The 15,625-nt window shown below is 38.7% G+C and overlaps 3 protein-coding genes across 3 annotated transcripts; 2 read left to right on the plus strand and 1 right to left on the minus strand.

The window, feature by feature from the left end:
- The first annotated feature begins 540 nt into the window (after window positions 1-540).
- On the plus strand, window positions 541-3,829 carry LOC136677100 (gonadotropin subunit beta-1-like). The gene is made up of 2 exons (XM_066654509.1): window positions 541-708; window positions 3,602-3,829. The coding sequence occupies exons 1-2, from the start codon at window positions 541-543 to the stop codon at window positions 3,827-3,829; spliced, it is 396 nt and encodes a 131-aa protein (XP_066510606.1).
- Window positions 3,830-5,288: 1,459 nt separating this feature from the next.
- On the minus strand, window positions 5,289-10,186 carry LOC136676857 (ARL14 effector protein-like). The gene is made up of 5 exons (XM_066654124.1): window positions 9,976-10,186; window positions 8,907-9,114; window positions 8,099-8,227; window positions 7,881-7,945; window positions 5,289-7,070 (listed from the first exon to the last, which is right to left on the minus strand). Exons 1-5 carry the CDS (start codon window positions 10,044-10,046, stop codon window positions 6,842-6,844), a joined length of 702 nt encoding a protein of 233 aa, XP_066510221.1. The 5' UTR covers window positions 10,047-10,186; the 3' UTR covers window positions 5,289-6,841.
- Window positions 10,187-10,651: 465 nt separating this feature from the next.
- On the plus strand, window positions 10,652-15,607 carry LOC136677231 (uncharacterized protein HI_0077-like). Its single transcript, XM_066654704.1, has 12 exons — window positions 10,652-11,079; window positions 11,278-11,366; window positions 11,486-11,604; window positions 11,690-11,792; window positions 12,173-12,270; window positions 12,404-12,553; window positions 12,903-13,070; window positions 13,159-13,228; window positions 13,308-13,386; window positions 14,012-14,165; window positions 15,155-15,259; window positions 15,370-15,607. The coding sequence occupies exons 1-12, from the start codon at window positions 10,973-10,975 to the stop codon at window positions 15,400-15,402; spliced, it is 1,275 nt and encodes a 424-aa protein (XP_066510801.1). The 5' UTR covers window positions 10,652-10,972; the 3' UTR covers window positions 15,403-15,607.
- The last annotated feature ends 18 nt before the right edge of the window (window positions 15,608-15,625 follow it).

The following is a 15,625-nucleotide window of genomic DNA, read 5'->3' on the forward strand; positions in this document are numbered from 1 at the left end:
CTAATGTTGCATCATGGGATTGCCTTAATGGATGAGGAAGGGTTCGATGCTGCCTTAAAGTTTGGCCAGATTATGATCTACGTCCCACTATGACGTAAAATGCTCTGTAGTTAGACAGCTCACTAGGTTTTAGGACAGACTCTATATATTACAAAGTTTGTGACCACCTTAGGAAGGGGTGCAGTGGTGTTACTTTCCACAAAATGTTTGAGAACTTCAGTTTTAAATTATCATTTTCTTGCCTCTTATTGGAAAGGGTTTGTGAGGGTTTGAAAAACCTTCTAGATGTAAACGACCTCCACATAATGTAAAGGTCCTCTACCAGTTCAAATCACAGAACAATTTGGGACATTCATTTGAGTGTATTGTCCCAGGTAACCTCCTTTATCTGGATCAGTGAAAATAATCCTGTACATTCACTTACAACTCTGCTTACCTTTGACTGTTGTAAGAGATTAAGAAATGATTTATTTTACTAAGTAAACATATATTAAAACTAGCATTTAACGACATATTCAACATAACATTTCCCAGGTGAGGATGCACATGGTCATCTTGGTGATGCTGTTACCAATGCTGGTGAGCGCAGGGTCAGAGTGCAAGGCTAGCTGTTGCCTTTCCAACATCTCCATCGCCTTGGAGATTGAGGAATGTGGCAGCTGCATTACCATAAACACGACGTCCTGTGCTGGCCTCTGCCAGACTCAGGTATATATCACAAACACCAACAAGACTGAATAACCAGCTACAAACCTAGAAATATATTAGAACTGTGCTATACAGTCATAACAATGGATACTGTACATAAACTCAATTTCCCAAAACTTTGATACATTAAAAATGCAATAAAGACCTAAATCTGTAATTTGGTAATTTACTTGAAAATAAATTTAACAGAAGCATGTTGTCAGTGATTAATTTGTATTTGTTAATGCTATTTTTTAAATATAAACAAACTCAACTCAAAAATTTCTTGCACATCACATTATCTTTTAATTACACTTTTTAATCTTTTAGGAACTCAAGATACTAATCTTTGAATCTTTGCACATCATTGCTATATAAATGACTTTAGCTGCTCAACATTCTGTGGATAACTGCGTCCTTTTCATGAAGCACCATCCATTTTCTAAATGAGACAGATCTGAACCACAGGAAGGCGATAAAGCCTAGGCACTATATCTATGAAACCGCGCTGTTGTATGTGTATGTGGCCTGGAATTGTCCTGCTGAAATAGACATGGAATTCCTGATGTTTGATCATTTGGACAGCAGTGTATATATATCTCCAAATACAAATAAATGCCTCTCCATCAACGATGCAATTCATCCATGCTGTGGGCACTAAAGCAAATAGAATTCATTATCCAAGCTGCAACATGGACTCGTCTGAGTACTCTGTAGTTTCTACTGTAGTTCTGTGCATTTCTGATGCCTTTGGACCCTGAGAACTTCAGTGTTTCTGCTCAAAATTAATATGTGGATTCATCTTTGCATTTTACAGTCTCAGGTTGCTTGATGACCACACGCATATTCAGCAGTGGCCTTTACACACAAAGATTTCCACTGAACCTTGAATCTTTTTCATATTATGAATTCCTTGTAGTAGTATTGCACTGAGAAACATTGTCTATGAACTGACAGAACTCTCATTAAGTTTGGCCTTAGTGGTGAAGACTAACCCATTCTTGCTTGTGCCTTTGATGGATGCTTCTTTTTTTAATATTTACAAAAATATTATTAGGTTAAAAAATATATAGATTTGGCAGAAAAAAATGAAAATGTTATCTATTTCTATTTATTATTTTCTTGCATTTTTTAGAACATGCCCCAATTTTCTGCAAATGTAGTTTGTATACTGTGCATTCATTTATTCTTGAGGTGCGTCGGAACCTAGACAAAAACTAAGAGTAAGGAAAGAACAGACCCAGGTCATAAATCAATCGTTTTTATCAGAGAATTTTTCTTCCTTATGCAATATATATAAGTTTTTTTTATTTAATTACATTTATTAATAGGCAATTGAACGCAACTCAGGGTGGCACATTAGTGCAGCAGGTAGGTGTCGCAGTCACACAGCTCCAGGTGCCTGGAGGTTGTGGGTTCGCTTCCCCCTCCAGGTGACTGCCTGTGAGGAGTTGGTGTGTTCTCCCTGTGTCCGTGTGGGTTTCCTCCTGGTGCTCTGGTTTCCTACCACAGTCCAAAAACACACGTTGGTAGGTGGATTGGCGACTCCAAAGTGTCTGTAGGTGTGAGTGTGTGAGTGAATGTGTGTATTGCCCTGTGAAGGACTGGCGCCCCCTCCAGGGTGTATTCCTGCCTTGCGCCCAATGATTCCAAGTAGGCTCTGGACCCACCACGACCCTGAACTGGATAAGGGTTACAGATAATGAATGAATGAATGAATGCACCTCTTTTGTAGAGTTCAAGCAGATAATCCCTCTAGCTCACGCTTGGCACTGGACAATGGGGGCACTAAACTTACAAGGAATGTCTACGAACCTTTGGCCATATAGGGTGCGTGAGATTTTATTTTTACTGCAGGTGGTGATATCACCCTCTGATGTTTTCTCATTTAACATCAGTTTCCTAAAATAATCTTTCCATTAACACATGGCAGAGTACACAAGCAGTGACATGTCACATCCCTGCAATGTGTAATCTTAACATATTTAAATAGTGTTAGTTTTCTATTTTCTTTATCTGCTGACCTGGATGTGTCTTACAAAGAAACATTTACTTTAGTTTCAGCATCAAAAATAAAACATATAAAAGACATATGTACATTTCTAACTCATAACTCTGAAGGAGAAAAATATAAATATATATATTCTTCACCTGATTGAAGCCACATTTGTCTCATAGGAGTGGAGGGGTTTACATCCATCAGTCAGTCTCTGATTGGACAGTGGGACCGGACAATTCAACGTGCAGTTTATAATATGAAATAAAACACAACCCAATCCGGAACTGCTTAGTGATAGAGAATAACGTGCCATGGTCATACACTTTAACAGAAAACTCAGGATTAAATTGAACTAACACTAAATAATAATTTTGAATCATTTTTAGGTGTTTTGGGGGTTTTTTTGCACTACTTACTTTACCCTTTTTTATTGTTGTTGTTTTTATTTGTTTCTCATTTAAAATTATGAATTTAATTTTGGTTGCCCTGTAACCCTTTCATATTTTATAAACATTTTTGTTTAAAAAATTTTCTGTAAAGCACTTTGAGCTGCATCTATCTATGAAAGGTCTTTCAAAAATAAAATTACTATAAAGTTAGTTGGCCTAGAAAAAAATGTAGCTTATATAGACCTCTGATGCCTGTTGTTTAACAGAAGGCCCATACGTATGTGAAGCAACCTTCCACTGACACATTATGCATGCTTTAAACTACCAGGTACCACCTTTTGTATGCATCTAACCATTTAAAGCACATTGAAATTACTGTGATAACAGATCACCTGATAAATATGCAGCAGATAAATTGGCTTCAACACAAATTAGCGCACATGGTTTGAATTAATTCATATAATATTGCAAAGGAGCATTTGCCTGTCCATTCAGATCTTTTCACCCTTGTGATGTCACTTTTCAGGAGAGAGCTTACCGCAGTCCAGTGGCACCATATGTCCAGAACACCTGTAACTTCAGGGAGTGGACATATGAGACGGTCCAGCTGACAGACTGCCCGGCAGCGAAGGACTCGCCCTTCACATTCCCTGTGGCTCTGAGCTGCGAGTGTAGCCAGTGTAACACAGACAGCACAGATTGTGGAGCGCTCAGCATGCAGCCCAGCAGCTGCTACAACTTCCACCACTACTGAAACACCTGAACCGGAACCAGCATCAGCACCACATCACCTCAAACTATCACATAGATCACAAACAATAGTGGCACCTTGCTTCTTACCTTAAATACTACAGTCATTGTTAATTATGTTAGTTGCTAAGTTATCAGCATATCATTTGGATGCTAACACCAAGGGAGGTTTCTAAATTATAAATAATATAAATATGCATAGGTGGGAAAAATATATCTAAGATAACTTGAATTATTATTTCAAATCTTCCCCTGTAAAGTTACCTTTTACAATGATTAAATGCCTATAACACTAGGTCTCACAGTGGGACAACGTTTCAAAACCTGGACTTTTAGAATCTGGAGAAAAAACTAAGTAAATTTAAAGTTAATATTTACATTTTTTTATAATACCAAAATATTGAAAGTACAATGACGATGAGATGTTTATGATAGAGAACAATACGAGCATTTCCTCTAATGTTCTGAGGTTACTTCAATATAAAGTGTTGTGTTTACCAATTTTTCAAAATTGAAAATCACTGATGTAAAATTTACAGAAATTTTACTGAATTTACTGAAACGCACACTTTCCTGACCAAATGGCTCTGGATCCTGGGATGGAAGCAGAAATCCTACAAAACCTTCATCAGACCAGAGGCCTACATTTTGTGCAGCACTCCATAAGCAGTCAATATGTTAGTTGTGGCAGCAGTGCTTACTTTCGAAGTCATGACATTTGCTCAATACTTCCTTTCCGATTCCACGATGTCCAAAAGTCTGTAACAATGCCAAGCCACAGCTAAAGCAGTAAAAAGACCTCCAGCATTTTCTGGGGAGACGAAACTCCATCCAATACCTCTGAGATGATCTGGAGAGGCCGCTGTGAAACCAAACTAATTGTTGATCATCGGTTCCTGACCTCACTAATGTGTGACTAAACACAACCAAATCCTTATTCAACATAATGACAAGTGCGGAAATCTTCAGCTGCAAACAGGCCAAAATAATCAACACTAAGTATCTCAGTCTTGTTCTCGTTCTAGAAATGTTCCTGTGCTGACCCCTGCCTGCTATTGGAGGACATGGTGGGCCTCTTGATTGGTATCACCCATGCATGTAACCAGTGCATCATTAAAAGATCTTATACGCAGCAGTAGCCTAAAGCTTTTGTTTCTGTAACAAACCAGCTGCTTCTCTCTCTTTCCTTCTCTCACACACACCGCAGGAGAAATGTGAGTGTGTGTGTGCGCGGGTGTTTACCACAGCTTATAATTGTTCTTTAGAGACCAATTATGAAATTCCTCTCTGCGAGCAAACCCTGTATTTACTCCAAAGAGCACGACCCATGATCCTGGCTCATTTTGCATAATTAAATTAGTGATGAATCAACATGAATTTCAAACACTGTATCTGGGATACAGACGAATGAACTGCAGATAGAAATACAATTAGAGGCACAAACGTGGTAAACAAAACCCAGAAAACCTTTAATGAACAAATCTTTCAGAAGTAAAAGTGATACAATCGCCACTCACACAACAAAACCCCGTTTGTGTAGTTCTTCACTTTTCCTTACATTGTCATTTTAAGTTGCTGTTTGCTCTGGCACAGATTTTCACATCAAATTGACCAAAGGAAATGCTTTAAAAAGACTTAAATTTAAGAATGTTTTGTCCTTCTCCTGTAACTTATTGTTTTGGAGATAGACAGCTCCGTTCTAACAGCAGTGTAACAAAAAGTCACAGCTGCTTTGGACGTCTGAATAGTGCACAAAGCCCAAAATAGTCCTTATTATATTTACAGGCTACAGCGTGGGATGAAAGAAAAAACACATTTGATTGGATTTTCAAAGGCCAATATGTCCAATCTACCCACTATGAAGGGCAACACGAAGCAAATATCTCAGCACGGCCAATGTCAGAACGTACACATGACAAAGGAAAAACAGAACCCACCAATAATTCTTGAAATGAAACTATTCCCAGCGGAACAGACGTTATGATCAAATTTTCTGCAGAGTACTGAAGTGATTCTCTACCATTTAGAAATTACTTTTGTTTCATGGCTATAAAAATAGCACCATCGATTTATAACCATTTGTCCTGGGCACTTACTTTATATCTCTTAATGTCACACACACTCTCACCCAGGAAAGTCTTTCTGATTTACATCGTAACTAAATGATCCAGCTCAAATCTAGTTTATATATATTTCCTCTTACCCCAAATGTAGTTGAGATTCATATGATATAGAAATCAAATACTGCTGTATTTGATTTGTGGCCCGTGTCTGTATCAGAATCTTCTTATTTGGGAACACAGTGTGGAAACTAATAACAGTAACCGGATAAACGACTTTGGTGGTTTCCCTTTGTTTTATTTAAAACAAATTAAATTTTAAATCACATTGTATTCTTTCTTCACTCACCACATCTGCCTCCATTATATTTTACTATTGCTATGGTTCAACTGCATTGACTAATGCTCCCAAAGACACTACCGCCGTGTGCAGAAGAATTAGTGGATATGATTTCAGGAGAGGTAATACAAGTACTATTAATAAAACCAACACTTTTTCACAGGAGTAAACTGTGACAGAGAATGAGCGTATATTCAGGTTTGAAGTTCAGTCATGATATGTAATGGTAGTATGGCAAAGAGCATCTATGTGGTAAGCAGAGAGGATAAAAAAGGACAATGAATGTAGAAAATAAAAAAATAACTGTAATATTATGGCAGCACTGAGTGTGTTCAACCAGCTCAGCTCAACAGCTGTGATTCTACAATAATCCCATCCACGCTGATTACAAGTGTGAAAATGCTAAAAGATATTTCATCACCTCACGTTAACTGTTCAGCTGTGTCCGTGTGTGTGAATACTACAAACAAGACAGTGTATAAACAGCAGAAACTGAGTTTTTACCATGAGCTAGAGCTGTTACTGAAATAACGAGGTTAACACTCTTCTGAACTACTGTTTATTTCCGTGCATACAACATTAAACATTAACCCATCCAAAACCTCCTCTATCCTGCCTAGCCTGCATATTTATTCCGAATGATCTCGCCCCCCTCTACTTCCACCTGTTCGTACAGCCACTTCCTGTCACAGCGGCACTCAACCCCACACTTTCTGGAGCCACAGTCAGGGCAGGGGTAAAAACAGCCCATACAGTCTGAATCCAAACAGTCACACAAGTCCAGGCCACAGGAGATCAGCAGACCCTGGCCGTCATACACCTTACTCTTCGCTGCTGTGCCTTGTCTGTAAAATAGAGAACACATAAAATATCATATTGATCAATGTTTTTATTGATAATATTGTTTAAATACATGCATAATCAGTATGCATAATAAACACGTAAATGTAATAATCAATCTGGTTCAAAACTGGAAAATATGTAGCACAACAGCAAAAAAATTGACCAAAAACTATATATTTAACAATTAATAAGTCAATATCAATGTTTATTGCATTGGAAAAATGTTTTAATACTGGTAAAATCATTTTTAAAAAACATTTACTGTGTTTCAAAATACATTGTTTAAAGAGTCATTTCAGGGTGCTGCCGTCAAGTCGCAATTATTCAGCAATGGCAGCAGCTCACACTCCATCCTCATCCTCCTCCTTCCACCCACAGTTCAATATCCAGTGTGCGAGACTCCCCCACTCCACCAAATTTATTTAACCTTGAACCACAGCTGCCCCCCCACACACCTCGTATTGGTACATGGTACAAGTATGATACAGTGTTCCATGGCTGTTTTTAAATGTGGCACTACTAAATGTGCAAATTCTTTGTGACCAAAAATAAAAGTCATGTGAAAATGTCTTTAAGGTGAAATACTTCTCTCACAACAAATGCAGTTTACTTTTATGGGTACTGTGTAATATTCTTGCCAAAGCTGTGATTCAAACCCTTGTCTGCCTTGTTAGCCACTAAGCTATAGCCAATGATATCACTGCACTGGGGACAGTCCAAAAATATGCCTGGATTTCAAGCTCCATCCAGATACATCATTATTTTAGATTATCATTTTAAAAACTTGGGCGGTGTAAGAACGAATGTAATACCTGTCAGTGGATGATGATGATTTCACCCCTCCTCGTCGTCTGTTACTGTCACTCGTGCTTCTTCCCTGTAAGAGCATGACATTTCAGAAAGTGTCCAGTGTATTTTCACTGTTTACCTACAGTTCTACCACTGTAATCATGTTTGTGGATTTGAATCATTTTCCATGCAGGATTAATACAGAAGCGAAAGCATATAAGCAAGCAAAGCCTGTTTCAACCTTTATGCTGGACTCTCGTGAAGTATGTCTCCTCTCCTTTGAGAACTGTTTGCTTGCATCAGAGGGTGAACCAAGGCGATTAGATTCATCCTTTGTCCCTAGCCCTCCTCTGCTCTTTCTTAATTCAATCTGTAAGGAAACCCAAGAGTTTTATCAAAGCTAATTGCAGCTAATAGCACGTGCTCAGAATATCCAGTCGCAATCACTGTGAAAAATGTGTCCAGGGAGAGAGGAGAACAATGTGATATTAAAAGAAAAGCCGATTGAAGACTGATGCCATCAAGTCTGCGGTTATGCATTCATTACTTTATACACAATCCAGGGAAGCCATAGCCATTAGATAAGGCCAGTTTAGAGGAGCAATCAGCCATTTTCACCAGTGATTATTATTTACATGAGAATGACACCCCTGTGACCCAGGAAGTGTACTTTCTGTACTAAGCCTGTTTTAAACATGGCCATCCCCAAAATGGGGGGCCCAAATTATGAATCATAAACTGTATTGCAATGTACAGACATCATTTAAATAAATAATCTCTTTCAAACACCGAGGTTAAAAGGACTGACTGCACCTTTAAATTCATTGATTAGAATTTTAACAACACACTCAAGCTCAACATTCAGTTCCATTCGTGACACTGTATTCACGATTCAACATTCTCACAATGTTTTGAGAAAATTTGAATGGAGCGATGAATAAATTCGCTGAAAATATGTAACTGCCTCAGAGAAAATCATTAATAAATGCTCAGTTTCGTACTGTGATTATAACAATATTGAAATGTATTTCTGCTGTTTAGACACAAACCTTTGCGCTATCTCCCCCAGTCTTGGACCAGTTAGAGAAAATAGTGGGCACAGCATCTTCCCTCAAAAACTGTTTCCCATTGTAATCTCGGAAGCAGTCCGGCTGGAAGTGCTCTGAACACAGGCAGGAGTTTGTGGTCGGGACAAAGTTCTTTCTTCCAAGGCTCCGCACCCATTGCTCAGCTAACTGAGGCTTGCTGATCGGGAATCTGCAGAAAAGATGAGACCTAAAACATCAGCCCTCTGGAAATGTTACTAGCCTCCAGGGCACTGGGTGATTTCATTTCATTTTCAACTGCATCAAAGACGGAACTGGACCTGGAAATGGCAAAACGTCCCCCAATGGCATCACACTGAACAAGCGGATAACACAGACCTGCAGTCTGGGGACACTGAGGAGGGCACCTTTAAAGTTCATTCTGAAAAAGTAATGAATGCCACTCCACGTCTCTAGAGAACACAGTTTGACAGCCCCATGACCCAACGGTGGGGATTTAATATCCCTCAGGCCAATACTTATCTCTGGGCATAGAATGGGTTAACTTGACTTTTGACTTCTTCAGTGTCACTATTCTACTGGTTTTACTCTGGATTTTACACAAACTATCATAAACAGCCACAACTTAAATTACATTATTTGTCCAAATGTTTGTAGACAGTCCTAATAATTAGTAAATGTAATTACTGTACGATGAACTCATTGTGGAAACCAACAGCTTGTGTATTATGTCTTTTGGATGCTATGGAGCACCTTCATGTTACAACAGGTTGGATATAAAGTCCTTAACATTGGTTTCTGGTGAATATATTAAAGGAATTATGGAGCGTTCAGTAATACCTCTAGAATGTGTTGGAGTGGTTGTGATGTATGACCTCTTATTCAACACCCGAACTTTACCTCTAGTATTTGTGTAGCAGAATTTAAGTCCTTACAGAAATGTTCCAAACTTTTGTGTGATAACTTCCTATAACAGTAGAGGCTTAACCCATAAGACGTTTCTATCTGTTGTTGTTATTAATCAACAACTGAGTCGTTTCATAAAATGTGGTGTAGGTTCAACAGTTCTTACCTATAAAAGCGGATCTCAGAGCCTTTGATGAAGCGGTTAGTGCAGCCGAGCGCAGAGCACGCAATCGGCATGCTGTTGTTTCCGGTAGCAAATCTGAATTTTAAAAAAGAAAGTCTAAAGGTGAAGAAAAGTACAACGGTAAGTCCAAATGCTTCACTGGCGCCAGCAGAAACAAACGAAGAAACAGTCTTACATAGCAGCTAGTCCGCCCTCTAACGGCTGGAGTCAACAATACACACATAAAACGAGCTGATATAAAAGTCCCCACACACAAAAAAAAAAAACAGTAAAGCAACCTCTATTCATCAAAATGACATATTAAGTTTTTTTAAGAAAATAGAAATAAACTTTAAAGACATATACCACACATTTTATGAATGTATCTTCATTTATTGAAATGAAACGCTTTCTAACCTCAAAGCAAAACTGTACGGCGGCTGAACGTTTAATGACATTACTTAAACAGTTCATTTAAATTAAGAAAATTGAACATAGGAAATATATTTAATCAAGTTCCCGCTTGGGTGTTTAGCGGCTGCACGCTATTGATGGAAAAGTTATTTTATTAAAACTATAAATATATTTTAGTTAACATTTGAGTGAAGAATTTTGGGCTTTTATTTTGGAAACGAGGACGACGAAAACCGGAATTTAAACATGTTAGGAAACGATTCCGGCTCGATCTCAAATTGCTCTATGCTCCCTACTTAGTGCAGTAATATTTCAAATTGAGTCCCGAAGTAGTGCACTAAATGTTATACAGAGAGTCGCACTGCTTAATTAACGGATATAATGGCGTTTTATTAGACATATAATGCTCTAAATAGGTGTACAACTGAAGTTAATTGTAAACAACATAACGCACTACGTAGGAAGTTCGAAGATTTGAGATTCAGCCTTTCTCACAGGCGACTGGGCTGTTTCATTCATTTAAAAGGATTTTACGCTATATTTTATTGCTGTATGGATCTTAGGTTTTAAAAGTCAACTCTTTTAAATGGAGCACTTTGAAGAGGATTTGGTTGAGGCTCTTAAAAACGTGGTAAAGGCTGGGAGCTGGCAGTGTGTCGGAGATGCAGCGAAACTGAAGTCACCATGCACCAAGTAAGAACAAATTGACTAATTGAGTTAGAGGTGATACTCTAAATACTCTATGAAAGGAAGCATACAAAGGAAAAACAATGATGTGAAATTCGGATGCGGCCATTACTTTTTCTTGTAATTGTTATCTGAATGAAAACAACAACAAAAATATGTATTGTATATTCTCTGAAGTTATTATTATTATTATTATTATTGAAGGTTTTATGCAGATGATGGAGAGCACATTGTTCTTGTGCGTACAGAGGATGGAAGATTTTGGGCCATGGACTCATCCTGCCCTCATGAAGGTTGGTGCAGTTTCTCAGAGAGAGAGAGAGAATAATTTGTGAATATGAATTATATTGTTACTGTCATTCATTTTTAATCAAAATTTCCTTATTATTTTTATCTCTCGGTGTATGGACAGGGGGCCCACTTGACCAAGGAGATATTGAGGACCTGGGAGATGGGAAACTTGCTTTGATTTGCCCCTGGCATTATTTTGACTTTAGTCTAGAGACAGGTTGCTCCTCTTCTGGACTGCAGGTACATTGCTGCAATGAAGCTAATAGTGTAACTATATTGAGCTATCTTTGATGTCTGCGCTGTTATTTTGTATTCATTAACACAGAATCAAGTCTATGATGTCAGAGTAGTGGATGGAAAGGTTTATATAAATACTCAGAGAACATTGGCCCTCTACCCTGCTCCACTGACCACCACTGCGAAAACAGGTGAGCGCTCAGACAAAACAAAGCAGATTAGACAAGAAAGGAGGGAAAATGAATATTTAAATAATATTTAAATTAGCTTGCAAAAGTTTAGAACTAATGTATTCAGTAATTAAAATGACACGAGTTATAGACAGTAAAAGTAATCATAAGAAGAGTAATCATTAACTTAAAACGCATTCTCAAATGACAGCAGAAGTATAAGTATTACAGTTATAAATGATTAAACATCAATGCAGAAAACCTGACACAAACAGATCATTACAGGGTATTGTTTATTTTACATCATCAAATAACATTGAGTGGTTTAATAAAGCATATAAAATAGTTTGCATTCAGATTATGTTATTATTAAAGTGTATGTTCTTTGTGACTTTTCCTAGAAACCTTGTTACCTGCAGAAATACAGTCAGCCTCCTCTGAAAATACGCTCTGCTTCTGGGCCAAGAAAATCCTTAGTACTCCAGATCCCCAGGAAAAGGTCTGGAGGTCTCTCTTTGAAAATCTGAATCACGGATCATTATGTCATGTCCTAACAGACCTATAAACACATCACTCAGAAATCTGCCTCCACTGTAGCTCCTTCAGGTGCAGTTTGTTGTTCCCTTTCTCAGGTGCTTTTGACTAAGGATGTGCAGATGTGGTGGGACACTGGCAAAATTGCTGAGATTGGGGAGTGTTCTCCACCGGCACAGCCGAGCAGAACAGAGTCTCTGAACGTGGTGGAGCCTGGCAGGATCAAACGCGGAAAAGGAGGAACACAGGTGCATTTAAACTGGAGGGAAATATTTATACGTGTCAGTGTGAAAATCACTGTGAGAGGACAGTTCAAAATGATTGGTCTGAAATGATGTGGAGCTGTCCAGAAAGCATAAAACACATAAGTCCAAAACAATAGGCTGATCACCCCAGCTCCCAGTCTTCAACATTTCTGAATGTGTTCAAGGAGAGTCAGATTTTGTAACTATGAAAATTGGAGGTGTGTTTGTGTTTTATTGTATGCAGATTATATATAAAGTAGACTCTTCTGTATTCCCAAAACCAACTCCTCAGCCTTTATTATCCTATAAGAAAGCCTGAATTATGACTAATCTTGTGCTTCTTCCTTTACAGGCAAGCAGGATCGCTTTACTTCATTCACTGGCCAACATTGAGCAGTGGGCTATTGACCTGTCCTGGGATATTATAGCTCGATTCTCTTCTGTCAAGCTTAGTACTGGAGACTACATGCCACGCCAGTTTTTCAATGACTTTGTGAAAGTAGCCAGAGATGAAGCCAAGGTCTGTGACTGGACTTGATTTAAATATTACAGCTTAAAATGATCTGGGATAAATGGTAACATGATTGTTTTTATTATTATTTCAACAGCATTACGATTTATTAGAGCAAAGAATCAAGGAACTGGGCAGCTCTTTTGGTGCCCTTCCAGTGCATAACGGTCAGTATGGAACTCATAAAAAAAACAGATTTTGAGGAGCTGATACCGTGATTAAGAATTTTTGTCAATTTTCCTGCAGGTTTGTGGCAGTCAGCAACGGAAACTTCACATGATCTTTTAGCTCGACTGGCTATAGTACACATGGTCCATGAAGCCAGGTATAGCAGAGAAGACAGCACAGTACAGTGCCTGCTGTTTCTGTGGGGTGCTGCTTTTGTGTTACCATTACAATACCAACTGATCCCATTCATACTTATTAATACAGGGGTGTCAAACCAGATCCACGGAGGGCCGTGTGGGTGCAGGTTTTCTTTCCAACCACGCAGAAGCCACACCTCATTCCACCTGTTTTTATCATTGGATCTAATCAATAGATCTTGACTTTCAGTAGTGTGGGGCTTTTGCGTGGTTGAAAAGAACACCTGCACCCACACGGCCCTCCGTGGATTTGGTTTGACACCCCTGAATTAATACATTGAGCAAATATAATACAATAAAACAAGTCCAATTTTTACATTGACTAGAAGAGATAATGCAGAGTTACTCAATACTTGGCTCATATTAGTAATCACTTCCTGTTTCCACATGTTTCCTGAGGAATTATGGTATATTTAAATACTTTCAAGGCCACGACTAGGTTTCAGCAGACATCTGGAAAACCCTTAGTTTCATAAACTTCCAAATACAACACTGTCTTTTTTATCTGTTGTGTGGAGAGTTTATTATTACAAATTATGACGTCACGAAACCAGCTTCACAGCTTGTTTACTATGATTTTCATAGGGGATTAGATGTGCACCCTCAGACACTATCTCGCTTCGCAGCTCAGGGAGATACTAGCTCTGTGAAGATCCTGGAAGTCATCTACACTGATGAGATCACTCATGTAGCTGCGGGACTGCGGTGGTTCACCTACATCTGCTCTAAGGAGGAACGGGTAACTTGAAGGATTTACAGGATTTTTTTTGTAATCGTCCTGAATTTTGAAATCTGAGACAACAAACACATCAACTACTGTTAATAGTTTCAGCTACAGGACAAAATATTGCAATGCTCATGTTATACATAGGGTGGCACAACAGGTAGAGTCACTGTCACACAGCCTCAGGGTCCTGGGGTTGTGGGTTTGAGCCCTGCTCCGGGTGACTGTGTGAGATGTGTCCTCCCTGTGTCCGAGTAGGTTTCCTCTGAGTTCTTCCCAGGCTCCAAAAACACATGCTGATAGGTGGATTGGCTAATCTAAAGTGTCCGTAGGTGTGAATGTGTGAGTGTGTGTCACCCAGGGAAGGTTTGTTTCTGCCATTCACCCAGTGACTCCAGATAAGCTCTGGATAAGCAGTTACAGGCAATGAATGTATGAATTAAAATAATGTCCCTCTTACTGAGGTGTGAGCCATGATTCAGATAAACTTCACTTAAATATATTCATTCATTCATTCATTATCTGTAAGCGCTTATCCATTTCAGGATCGCGGTGTGTCCAAAGCCTACCTGGAATCATTGGGCGCAAGGCGGGAATACACCCTGGAGGGGGCGCCAGTCCTTCACAGGGCAACACAGACACACACACACATTCACTCACACACTCACACCTACGGACACTTTTTGAGTCGCCAATCCACCTACCAACGTGTGTTTTTGGACTGTGGGAGGAAACCGGAGCACCCGAAGGAAACCCATGTCGACAAAGGGAGAACACACCAACTCCTCACAGACAGTCACCCGGAGTGGGAATCGAACCCACAACCTCTAGGCCCCTGGAGCTGTGTTACTGCAACACTACCTGCTGCGCCACCGTGCTGCCCTTGTTCTATTTTAATATATAAAATATAAATATATTTCTATTTAAATGCAATTAAAATATTACAATGTTTTATGTTCAATATTTTAATGTTATTAAATTGGAATTGCTGTTTCTTTATAAAGGACTGTCTGAAGACGTTCCATGATCTGGTTAAATTGCACTTCAAAGGGTATTTGAAGCCCCCATTTAACACAGAGGGGAGGATGACAGCAGGGATGACGGAGGAGGTGTGTGCTTTACTGCATGCTTCATTTTCAGGCTTTGGTTGCTTTTGAAAATTGTTCAAAAATATCATTACAAACATTTATGTAATGAGCTAAATTATTTTTTTCCACAGTGGTACATTCCCCTTGTTAAACCCTCTAGCTGACACAAGGCATCATCGTTTGAATTAAACAGATAAGCTGCTACACTCTTTTGTTCAGTATACATTGTCATTTCCTGTACAGTGTATATATTATTGGTTTTATGCCACAGATATCTTTTGTGAAATTGTTATTCATGCAAATATACTTTTGTGAATTTTGTTAAATTCATTTTATCGTGTAGATGTTTCATGCATCTTAATAAAGCAAAGGAAAATGACATTATTA

Source organism: Hoplias malabaricus, chromosome X2 (assembly GCF_029633855.1).
Source record: "Hoplias malabaricus isolate fHopMal1 chromosome X2, fHopMal1.hap1, whole genome shotgun sequence".
Lineage (NCBI taxonomy): Eukaryota > Metazoa > Chordata > Actinopteri > Characiformes > Erythrinidae > Hoplias > Hoplias malabaricus.

What these genes read in the sequence shown, in the direction of transcription:
- LOC136677100 (XM_066654509.1), top strand. Translation starts at nt 541, where the DNA reads ATGCACATGGTCATCTTGGTGATGCTGTTACCAATGCTGGTGAGCGCA. An exon ending in CTGGCCTCTGCCAGACTCAG is followed by an intron (nt 709 to 3,601) that starts GTATATATCACA and finishes GTCACTTTTCAG; the next exon opens with GAGAGAGCTTACCGCAGTCC.
- LOC136676857 (XM_066654124.1), bottom strand. Translation starts at nt 10,046, where the DNA reads ATGCCGATTGCGTGCTCTGCGCTCGGCTGCACTAACCGCTTCATCAAA. An exon ending in CTGGGGGAGATAGCGCAAAG is followed by an intron (nt 8,228 to 8,906) that starts GTTTGTGTCTAA and finishes GTTTCCTTACAG; the next exon opens with ATTGAATTAAGAAAGAGCAG. An exon ending in TCATCATCATCCACTGACAG is followed by an intron (nt 7,071 to 7,880) that starts GTATTACATTCG and finishes TCTATTTTACAG; the next exon opens with ACAAGGCACAGCAGCGAAGA.
- LOC136677231 (XM_066654704.1), top strand. Translation starts at nt 10,973, where the DNA reads ATGGAGCACTTTGAAGAGGATTTGGTTGAGGCTCTTAAAAACGTGGTA. An exon ending in GACCACCACTGCGAAAACAG is followed by an intron (nt 11,793 to 12,172) that starts GTGAGCGCTCAG and finishes GACTTTTCCTAG; the next exon opens with AAACCTTGTTACCTGCAGAA. An exon ending in CAGCAGGGATGACGGAGGAG is followed by an intron (nt 15,260 to 15,369) that starts GTGTGTGCTTTA and finishes TTTTTTCCACAG; the next exon opens with TGGTACATTCCCCTTGTTAA.